At 36.8% G+C, this 12273-nt stretch overlaps 1 protein-coding gene across 1 annotated transcript; it reads left to right on the forward strand.

Moving 5' to 3' along the window:
* The first annotated feature begins 10491 nt into the window (after positions 1-10491).
* LOC142626725 (histone H1-like) lies at positions 10492-11593 on the forward strand. The gene is made up of 2 exons (XM_075800433.1): positions 10492-10686; positions 10808-11593. The coding sequence occupies exons 1-2, from the start codon at positions 10606-10608 to the stop codon at positions 11363-11365; spliced, it is 639 nt and encodes a 212-aa protein (XP_075656548.1). The 5' UTR covers positions 10492-10605; the 3' UTR covers positions 11366-11593.
* The last annotated feature ends 680 nt before the right edge of the window (positions 11594-12273 follow it).

Consider the following 12273-nt stretch of genomic DNA (forward strand, 5'->3'; position numbering starts at 1 on the left):
CCGTTCAAAAATCCTTATAAAATAAGCCTTAAAAGGCAATTGTTAATAAATTCGTCCAGAACACTCTGGACGACATAATTGTACTCAAATACATCTTAATAAGAGTCCAAAAAACAATGGACCAAAAGAAAAGCAGAATAACAATAGTACTTTAATTTTTAAAAAATTTCTTCAAGAAGAGGGGCATCAACGTTGGCGTCGTCCTGGGATGGCTTTGTGGTGGCGTCATCCTTAATATTAACATCATCTAAGCCTGTTTGGAGGAGAGAACTTGTAGCAGCGCCAAGGTTGAGTTTAATGGTGCTAAAGTCAACTCCAGGAAAGTTTTCTATAGCATCCATTCTAAAATCTTCAAAGCCTGCTGCATAGTTCGTGTCCAGCAGGTCGGTAAACTCCTTGGACGCTTTGAACTCCTCCATTGCGTCGTCTTTGGCCTTCTTTAGAAGGAGACTCAGCTCGTCGTTCTTCTTTTGAAAAAGTCAAGACGATCGTCCTTCCTAGCAGCATCAGATTTCAGCTCCCCTACTAAAGCATTCAACCCCTTAACCTCGTCATTGGCCTTATTCGCCACCTCGGCCCAAATTCTGCAGTCGTTTTTAATCTCCTCTATTCCTTTTTCAAGAAGGATCCTCGTCTTGTCCATCTCCATGGCCTGCCTGGAAGCAGCTATGAACTTCGACATTGCCTACATAGAAGACAAGAAGGTTCAAGGGATAAAAATGACAATAAATAACATTGCTAAAGCAAGACAAGACAAAGGTGCTCACCTTAAAAAGATCGTGGACACCGGAATGCTCAAACTCCTTCAAAGACAAGTAGTAGCATGCAGCCACATCCTCACTTGTTACAGCCTCTTGAAATCATTCCCAAGCCAAATCCTCATTCTCCAATAAGTTCATAGAAATCCTTTGAGGAGGCTCGGACGAAGCAGGAGCATGGGTTTTGGACAGAGCGACACCAACGAGCGTAGGCGAGTCAACATCAATGACTGTGATGGACGGCAAGGAGGAAGGAGGGTCAGACTTAGTAGTTTCGGGCCTGGACGACCCATGCTTGGTCTTCTTCCCCCGACGACTGGGTAAGCTTCCCAAGTCCAAATTTTTGGACAAGCTTTTCCTCTTGTCTCCAGCAGCAGGACAAGGCTGAGGTTGAACTTCAAGTCTGGTCATCTCGTCAATCACTTCCTTCCCCTTGTTTTCTTTCATGGTTGCCATTCCTGAAAAACACATGTACACACACACACACACACACACACACACACACACACACACACACACACACACACACACACACATATATATATATAAATTCAAAATTTCAAGTAAGAAAAGCACTCACGTCTACGGACAGCTTGCTTGTGCGCAAGGGCTTCAGCAAATGGATTAGGGCCAAGTCCCCACTTGTGCAAGCGTCGAAGAGTCACCAACGAGTGAAAAATCCTCTTAAGGTGTAGACGAGCTCTGTGGACGCAGTCACGGTGAAACTTACTTAAAGAATGACCTCTAACAACTGAGAAAAGAGAGGAAAATTAAGGTTAGACAAATATCTAAAGATAAAATATAACAAAACAAATAAAAAAGAATGAAGGAAAAACATAACATACCGTCTTGACGAAGGTTCCCTAATTTTCCAGTATAGGGGCAAATGCATCTCTACCAACCTTGATAGGATGCCCCACCCAAAAACCAGAGACAAAGAAAAATTTTGTCTTCCAATTTCTGTCAAACGAAGGCAAAGACTTAATCAACCTACAGTCATTGCCCCTAGCTGTGAACTGATAAAAACCTAAAGATTGACTTATCTCAGAGGGTTTATAACAGTACAGAAACTCGTCTACGGTGATAGGATGGTTCCCATTAAATACCTCCCTCCATAAGACTTGCATAGAGACAATAAGTCTCCACGCGTTGGGGTTAAATTGACAAACTCCCAAGCCCAGCCTAGTGAGTAATTCTCTAGCGAAGGCATTCAAAGGTAATCTAAGTCCCCCTAGCAAATAAGCTTCGTAAATACCTATTCCAAAACAAGGTTGGCAACACCATTCCCCTCGAACGGCTAACCTAGGATCCAGATCGTCTGAGATTTAGAACCAACTCCTAAGAGCATCTAACCTCTTCTCGTCCATCTTAGAAGGGATTTCTATAGTACAACTATACACAATTTCTTCTTCGTCCAAAAGGGGGGACGGCGGGACGCTTGTCGAGGTATCAGCTCCAGAGGCTGCCCTCGTCCTAACATTTTCCTGTAAGGTTTCAACGGGAATTCCAGGAACACCAGAGGTATATTCCTCCATTGTGTGGCCACTACTACTACTACTACTATCGTTACTAGAAGTGCTATAACTAGAAGAATCATGATACTCGTCTATGGCCTTGTCTACACTGTCGCTAGGCAAACAGGTAGCCATTTCAGACGTCCTAAAGCTTAAAAAGGAAAGCTTGAGAGTGAGAGTAAGGGGAATACCTGGCTCTAGAAGAAAGATACCAAGGATGCTGAGAACGCTCCTAGACGAGGCGATGGACGAGAAGTGTCAAAATAGAAAATCTAAAAAAATGAGGGGCACAAGAGGGAAAACACTATTTATAGGTAGAGAAGTCTCAGTATTCACAACGACGAGACCAATGAGAAAGCGACACGTGGCATCTGCCTCGATGAGGTAAGTCGACGTGACCAACCACCTATGAAAGCGTGACATGTGGTACGCTGTCTGAAAAATAAATAAAATAGAAAATAATGATAATAAATGTTCTTGGAAAACTCGTCCTGAAGTCTGGTGATGTACTGCATGACCCCTAGACGAAGGGGCAACTGATGAGGAATAAAGAAAAATTAAAGTACTCCAGACCGTCCATGGTCATCCACACCAGCAGTCGTCTAGAAGAAAGCACCAGGACGAGGCTAACATCCATGGTCGTCCATAGACGAAAACACACTTGTAGCATTCGTCCTAGGAAAGCTATCAACCCCGTCCTGAAGGGGTTCGTCCACAAGAGGACCACTAGACGAGCCCTTTACACTTGGAAATTCCTGAGTACATGTTCCACTCCGAAACATACGCATAACTTCCGGTGACCGTTATATGAGAAAATATAACTCCTAAACGCTGGTGGAAGTTATCCTTGAACCCTCACACCTCCTCAAATCTAGGAGAGGTTACAAGCCCAATAACTGTTCCTAGGACACTATATAAACACCCATTCAGACCAGAAAAAGGTACGCTTGATATTTCCCAAAAAGTTGGAACTCCGAAAATATAGAGAGAAGACTAACTTTGCCATCGAAGGGTTCTTGGCCGGCAATCCCGGTCACCTTTGATCGCTTTTCTTTCTTTTCCAAGCCATCGAAGGAGCAAGCAGTCCTGTCAAGTCCGAAGCATCCAGCCTACTGATTTTCTTCGCATCATCATTAAGAAAATTATTCTATTTAGTATATATTTTGTCTTGTGATATGTGACTCAAAATGAGTATTTTTAGAATTGATCAAATATATGTGTAAATCCTCTCACAGAATTGCATGGGAGAATATGTGTTAATCCTTCACCAGCAGGGGTTAGATGTTGGTATCCCTCCCCAGTTTCTTATTCATTCCCTAAGAGAGTTAAGCATCTTTTGATTTGGTTTCAATTCAATATTGTGATATTTGATATGTCTCTATATCTGAAAAAATTGTTAATATTAAGAAAATTATTCTATTTAGTATATATTTTGTCTTGTCATATGTGACTCAAAATGAGTATTTTTAGAATTGATCAAATATATGTGTAAATCTGCTCACAAGATTGCATGGGAGAATATGTGTTAATCCCTCACCAGCAGGGGTTAGATATTGGTATCCGCTTACAGGATTGTATGTGAGAATATGTGATGTGTATATGTGACACTGTGCTCTGATCAATTATATGTATGTGGTTTCTAATGATTTTAAGATGTGATTACATATGTATTAAGTGATTCATTATATGTTTTGGAATAATTTTTTTTTTATCATTGAATGAGTTTGTGAAAAATCAAAATACATGTGCTTTGCTTGACTCTATTACGATGTGTATTCTGTATAATTACTTACTAGATGTGTGGTTCACCCCATCAATTACTATTTTCAAATTAAAGTGTAGTTAAGAATATAGAACTTTTGGATCGCTTTGTAAGTTGCAAGGTAGAGCGTGGAAGTTGTAGGCGACTTCAGTATTACTTGAAGACCTATAGAACTTCAGTTACCTTTATTTTGTAATTCATGTTTTTATAGTGGAGATTATTTTCAATTTGTGGAGTTTAGATTTTTTTTGCAAGAGGTTTTTTAAGAGTACTTGTTTCTTTGGAGTTTTAATTTATTTTGGATCAATTATGTTTATTGAGTTAAATAAGTTCAGCAAGTTAGTCATGCATCTAAATTCATGTTCCATAAATTTGGGTCATGACAATATCAACTTCCCAAGGGTAAAAATTGCTCTCCAATATGCCAGGATCCCAAATTCTTGTATTGGAGTAGAACAACTCACTAACCCAATTAATAGTGGAATTTGCTCTTGGTGATACAATCTTGTTGCAACTATTATCAATGAGACATCTATGTTTCCACACATCTATCATCTAACCACTCCCGACCCACCAGATAGCACCATTCTTTATAAACTCCCGTGCTTGCAATATACTCCTCCATGCATAAGAGCACTTTGGATGAATAGGCATCAAGAATACTCCCATTAGGAAAACCTTCGCACTAAAAACCTTATAAAGAAGCGTACCTTTCTGTTGAATTAATCTCCACACTCGTTTGGCTAGTAAGGCATTATTGAACTTTTGGATATTTCAAAAACCCATCCCTCCAACAGATTTTGATGAGCACAAAGAACTCCATTTATCCTAGTGAATCTTTTTTGAGTCACCTTATCCCCACCAAAACTGTCGAATCATTGTTTTTATTTCCTTACACAAACTGACCGGCAATTTAAATACACTCATCAAGTAAGTAGGAATAGATTGGATGACAGCTTTTATCATCACTTCCTTACTAGCTTGTGACAAAAGCTTCTCATTCCACCCATGCATTCTTGCCCATATCCGCTCTTTCACATTGGTGAAGCAAGCTTTCTTCTCTCTACCAATAAACGAAGGAAGACCCAAATATTTTTCATAATTTTGTATTGCTGGTACATTAAGAGAAACTTTTATAGCTTCTTGTGTTTGTTCATCGGTGTTCTTGCTAAAGAATAGAGTGGTTTTCTCCTTATTTATCATTTGGCCTGACGCTGCCTCATAATAGGCCAATAGCTCCTGAATTTTTTGACATTCCTCCAAGGTGGATCTACAAAATTAAAGACAATCATCTATAAAAAATAGGTGAGTAACTTTTAGCCCATTCCTACACAAAGAAAACCCCTTTATGTCACCCTTCATTACTGCTTTTCTAATAATAGCATTTAACCCTTCCGCACAAAATAGAAATAAATAAGGCGAGAGAGGATCGCCCTGCCTTAAAACCCTAGAGGGGGAAATCATTCCCTTTGGCTCTCCAGTTACTAGAATGGAATAAGAAATAGTGGTAATATACTCTATAATTAGAGCCAACCAAGAAGCTTGAAAACCCAACTTCAAAAGGATTTTTCCAAGGAAAATCCACTCCACCCTATCATAGGCTTTACTCATATCCAATTTAAGTGCCATAAAGCCCTTTCTTCCCTATACAATTAGTCTTCATGTGATGCAAAGATTCGAAAGCTATTAAGATGTTATTTGCAATCAATCTATCGACAGTAAAAATGCTCTAAGTTTTTGAAATAATTGAATTAAGCAAAGGCTTATGACAGTCTGCAATCACCTTACCCATAATCTTATAAATCACATTGCAAAGACTAATAGGACAAAAATCGAAAACTTTTTCCGGGTTATTCACTTTAGGGATCAAAGTGATGAAAGTATGATTTATAGATTTTAAGATAGCACCTGAGTTTAAACTTGACAAGACAGCTTGATGAACATCCATTCCAACATCAATCTAGTAGGTCTTATAAAATAATGGTGGCATCCCATCTAGACCAGGGACCTTTAATGGCACCATTTCCTTGATAGCTGCATCCACTTTCTAAGTTGTGTAAGGCCGGGCTAGATCTACCCTCATTTCATCAGTCACTACTTCATCAACCCCATCCAAAATACGATCAAAATCATGAGGATTTGAGGATGAAAATAGCCGAGAATAATATTCATTTAACAAACCCGAAAAAAAAATCCTCATCCTCATGCCAAACACCATTATCATCCTTTAAACCCTTTATGAAATTTTTCCTATTCCGTTAAGTAGCTGGCCCATGGAAAATCTTTGTGTTCTAATCCCTATTTTGCAACCATTGAATCCGAGACCTCTAATGTCACATCTTCTCTTCCCTGTCATATAAAATCACCAATACAGATTTGAGGTGAGCTACCTCCTTGTGATTCCCAGACTTGACCAAATTCTCTTCAACCCTCTACAACTAATCTTTGAGTTTGTCGTTAAGTTAATTGGAATCTACTCTTTCTTTTAATCTCTATTTCCATATGTTATTTTAAAAACAACCTTGTTGCATGCACAAAATTTTTCTTTGAAAAAACTCACACCCTCACTCTTATGGCACCTCACTTAGGCCAAAACAACACAAAAGGAGAAGGTGGAAATGATTTTTTTGGTGGAAATGACTTTTTTGGTGAAAATTGTGTGACTATAATTATTTTTAAAAAAAATGTGTGGGCCTAATATTAGTATTACTACTATCTTATAGCCCAAACCCAAAACCTCTATCAGGGTAAGAGAGGGATTGTTTTGCCATTTAGCATCATTTTAGCAACAATTTTGTTAGTTGACATGTTTTGAAACATTTTAGCAAACTAACATCTTGAGTTTGTTAGAGTCGACTTCGTCAAACAAAATCAAGTCTCACACACTCAAGTTTGATGCTTTGGAAGACTGATGTGGAAATTTTTTATACATGTAGAACTTAAGTCTCATGAACTCGATTTAGTTTTTACTAATCTGAGAAACGAAGAAGAAAAATGAAGAAGAAAGAAGGAGAGGAAGAAGAAAGAAGGAAAAGAAGAGGAAGAAGAAGAAGAGACCCATGGCAAAACCAAACCCACTCCATGAAGTCACTTGCAAAACCAAACGCACCTGCAAAAAACTCTTTCTTTCTTCTTCTATGTCTTCTCCAGATGTGTAATATTTGATATTTATTCTCCAAAGCACAAATCAGTGTATTAGACTTGAGTTCCATGTGTACAAAAGATCCACATTAGCCTCTGTTAGAGCATAAATCAAGTGTATTAGAATTGATTTTCTTCATTGAAATTGAATCTAACAAACTCAAGATGTTAGTTTGCTAAAATTTTTCAAAACATACCAACTAACGAAATTGTTGCTAAAATGATGCTAAATGGCAAAAAAAAAGGGTAGAAAAGTATAGCCCTGAACACTTGAACAAAATCTAAAACATAACCCATGTGTTAATGTGACCATGATAAAATAAGTAAAATTAAAATCTTTGTAAAGGAGAATACAATAAGTAGGAAAATATTTGGTACATCAACCTAAGACTCTCTTCAAACGAATGGTCGATTCCATTATAAATTTTATTAGTGGAACTAACTATTATGTGAGAAGAATCTCATGCCATCATATTCTCAGATTATTGAATAATTACTCCAAAAAACTTAGGCAATTGTTGACTAACTTAAATGGGTTCATAAAAGTGATTCATGTTGTATACAAGCAGACATGCCAAATACCCCTAGACAACTAGATAAAACCAAATCAGTCTAAACATTTTATCTTGGTTGCATTGATGTTGGAAGATTTGAAGATGATAAATTTCTTGCCCCAAAATTTTTTCTTATCTTTCCTATAGTAGATTGTGGATTATGAAAATCATTAGATGAGCAAAGAATAGACAAATACCATTATATATATATATATATATATATATATATATATATATATATATATATATATATATATATATATATATATTTTTTTTTTTTCATTTTTTATAATTTGATGGTTAAAGGAGGAGGATTTGAATCATGTATGTTTCCATTGAAAATATTATAAAGTACCAGTTGAATTACAAGTCTCTTGACTTAATAATTATAAAATTGTTTGAGCACTTTAATAATTGGATATTAGTGTGGGTTCCAGTTAGTTCAACTGATAAAGTCTATGATTATTGAATAAGAGATTTGAGATTTTATTCTTGACTACACCAAAAAACCGATTGGTGTTTTGGTCTAATGATAAATAGCTATTATCAAGTTCAGGTGCCATAGGTTAAACTCTTTCAAAAAATAATTGGATATTAGTAAACTCGGCACCAAAAGTTAGTGCAAAATTTATTATTGAGAAATTGTGGCCTTCAGTGTCAGGTAATAATAATTTCAAAAGGTTTAGAAGCTAGATGATTAACATTTTTTTCCCAATAAGTAGGTGATTAAAAATTGATTTTTAATAATGATTTTCACTAGGAGAATTAACATGACAAACTATGCTATAGGAAGTATGAACGGAGAAAGATGGATAGGAAAGCTTAAATGTTTAGGATTATCTAAAGAACCCATCCCCATTATTTTTGTGAAGTCAATTTAGCTCATATGAGGCAATATGAGTATTTTTTGAGTTTATTAAACAAATCCTACAATGGCACTCTAATAAAACTAAGTGATACATTAAATTTTCTAGTCATATTAATGCAAAACAACTTCAATATTTTGACTTTTTAAGAAAAAAAATTAAAATTTTGTAGTGAAATTTTTGTTGGAGCAAACAAGAAAATGTTTTTTTTAATAAAAAAAATAAAAATACTTATTATTCACTAATTATTTTCATATAGCAGTGGCATAATAAAACTTCCATTTTTCTTGTTGAGATTTTATGATGAACAATTTATTTTTAAGTTTAAAATTTTTATTACCTCTCAAAATTGAGAGATGCTATGGAAGAAATTAATTTCTAAAGTTAGCCTTCAATAGTTAAAATTGTAATTTGCATCTTGAGTAGATGCAATCGGAAGCATTCTCATTTCATTGAACTATCACTAATGGCTGGAAGATAATTTTCCAAGCATGGCTGAAAAATGAATCTAATCTTTAAAATTTGGTTGAATTGAGGAAATCACCCATGTTCTTGGCAAGGGTGGGGAATTAAACATTTGTGTAAGTATAGGATATTGATTAAAGATCTAAAAAAACAACTTTTGAGAATCATTTCTTTTAGTGGTATACTTTCATTATTCTCGGAAACCTTTAGATAAAGTTATAAGAACAAATTTCAAATTTCAACTTTTAGGATGGGAGCAATATAAAAATGCATTTCTCATCATTTAGTAAGTAGAAGAAGAATTTCTATGCTCTATTGTAGGTGCTTGTTGAATGATTAATTTATAAATAACTGTGATTCATTCTATTTGAATGAATCGATATGAGATAGTTGATCTAACTAGACATCTCTAATAGATGAACATTAGTCAAATGAGCTTGATAAAAAGCATGAATATGTTTCAAGACATAACCTAAGTGGATGCCATATATTTATATGATGAATGAAAGTTGAAACTTCTCTAAAAAAGAATAGTGGATATAAATACGATTCTCCTAGGAGAATGAATGATAAGATTTGTTCCCGTTTAATGTTTATGGTGCAAAACACAACAATGTAGAATGCCAATACCTTAAATTGCATATAGACTAAACAACTACCATACAAGACATTCAATTATATTTGGCCATTATCATAATCAAGCTTACCTTGAAGAATGAGTTCTCTATATACCATTAACTATGCTTGAAAAGTATCCTTAGTCATTAACAAGTGGTTAATAATTTGATTAATTGGAGATAATTATTGACTAAGGAATGATAATCCCTAAATTGTGAGATAAGGACATGGGTTTGATATGTTCAACTTAAATGACATTTTGGTTAATATTTCAAGTACCAATATTTGTCCAAATTTCATGATTCTTGAACCAATTCACTCCTTCACAACCCTTCAATCATATACAATTGAAAAATCACAATTTAACACCAAGCATTGCCTCAAAATTCATCCAAACCCAACCAAACTCTTTAAAAACCCTAGTTTTGACCAATTCACCTTCAAACCCAAAATTCTCCCAATTCTCCTACCCAAAAGACCCAAATAAACACTCATTACAAAGCTTACGTCCTCCTCTAAAAAACCATCGAAACCTCAATAAAATCCATGACCCACAACCCAAATTACACCCCTTACAAATCAAGTGAAAAACACACCCAAAACTCATCCCAACCCCCAAAACTTTTATCCCCAAAAATCCTCAATCCAAACCCCACCCAAACTTCCACCCCAAGCCGTAGATAACCCCTTAATCCAATGGCCCACATTCAAACTTTCAAATTTGCCTCAATCCGCGTCTCACTACCCTCCACCAATCACCGCTCACCATTTCTTTCACATTCTCACTATATTAATCTCTCTCCTTAACCGTCTTATCTCACATCCAAATTTCTCTCTCCAAAAACTAAAACACTCTTTCCGATTCCGATTCCTCTCTGCTCTGCTTCCGAATCTAATCTCCATTCAACTCGTCCGCGTTAACTCACCATGGCCGCTACTACTGAGTCGAGAAAATCGTCCGGCCCGAGAAAGCCCAAATCCGCACCCTCTCACCCTCCTTTCCTCGATGTATGGTTTTTCTCTCTCTCTCTAGAAACCCTAACTTTCTCTCTCTAAAAAAACTGTTTCTTTTTCAAAGTTTTCAGATCTAAAAACTGATTTTTTGTGTTTGATTTTGGTTTTTTTGCAGATGATTACAGAGGCGATTGTGACTCTGAAGGAGAAGACAGGTTCAAGCCAGTACGCGATCACGAAGTACTCCGAGGAAAAGCACAAGCACTTACCGACGAGTTTCCGCAAGCTTTTGCTCTTCCATTTGAAGAAACTCGTCGCCTCCGGAAAGCTCGTCAAGGTGAAAAACTCGTTCAAGCTCGCTCCTGCCGTTCCGGTGAAGAAGTCCTCAACCGTTTCTGCTCCGGCGAAGCCTAAGTCCGTTGCAAAGCCGAAGGGAACCAAAGTGGCTCCCAAGGCAAAGAAAGTTTCAACCAAGCCAAAGCCAAAGGCAAAAGCCGCAGCGTCTGTGAAACCTAAGGCGAAGTCCGTGGCTGCGAAGCCAAAGCCAAAGCCAAAGACGAAGGTTGCAGCAAAGGCAAAACCAGTTGCGAAGCCAAAGGCGAAGGTGGCGAGGACTTCGACGAGAACAACTCCGTCGAAGAAGGCGGCGCCGGCAAAGAAAGCACCGAAGCCGAAGAGCGTGAAGTCTCCGGCGGCAAAGAAGAAAGCTCCGGCGAGGAAGGCAAAGAAGTAGAAGCTTTTTCTTCATGTGTGTGTGTTAGGTTGTGTTTCTCAGAGTGATGGCAGTGATTGTAAATACCTTACTTTAGTAAGGGTAGTAGTTTCTGATTTAGGCAAGAAAAGAAGAAGATAGTTGTATTACACAGCTAATGTTTTTTTTTTTTTTTTATAAAATGTTTTTAGGGATTGTCTGTTTTTATTTTATTTTGTTTAATTAAATAATTTTTAGTTATAATCTTAATTAGACTATCACGTTGTTTCGTTTTTAGTATTAATTAATTTTAAAACGTTACGAATGGCTTTTCGTATTTTTCTCGTAGCCTTTTATCTGTTTCTCTTGGATTCACGGGCTGCCGTACGAGAGATTCGGCGCACGTTAGAATTGACGGTGCATGTTAGCATCAGTGAAACGTGGGAATGGGGGGATCTGCGCACGTTAGTGAGGATGAGGATCGCGGCCACGTTGTACTTTGCTTAACGGATAATATAATCTGACTGATTGTGATAAAAAAGAAAAAAAATGAAAATATGCGAAAATGACGTTTGATTTTCTTCTAATGGGTGGGGCTGTGATGTTAACACGTGGGATTTTTTTTTACTGAGTCGGTGACTCGGTGTTAGCGAGTTGTGAAAGCGAGAGGGGTTGTTGTTGCTTGTGAGAATTGAGTGAAAAGCTTCCAAATGTGATGTGTTTGGTACTCACCCTGTCGTGCTTTTTGATTGGTTTTGGATACTAAGAAAATGGAGAGAATTATTAGGATTAAACATTTGCAGTGGTGAAATTTCAAAAAGTGAGGGTGGCTCCAAATTTTCAAAGCCAAGGCTGGTATGACTTATGACTCATGAGTTTGTGTATAAAGCAGTCTGTTTATCTATTAATTTAAATTTAAAGTAGGCACTTGAGTGAAAAGCAGTCAACGT

This window comes from Castanea sativa, chromosome 3 (genome assembly GCF_040712315.1).
Source record: "Castanea sativa cultivar Marrone di Chiusa Pesio chromosome 3, ASM4071231v1".
In the NCBI taxonomy this organism is placed as follows: Eukaryota; Viridiplantae; Streptophyta; class Magnoliopsida; order Fagales; family Fagaceae; genus Castanea; species Castanea sativa.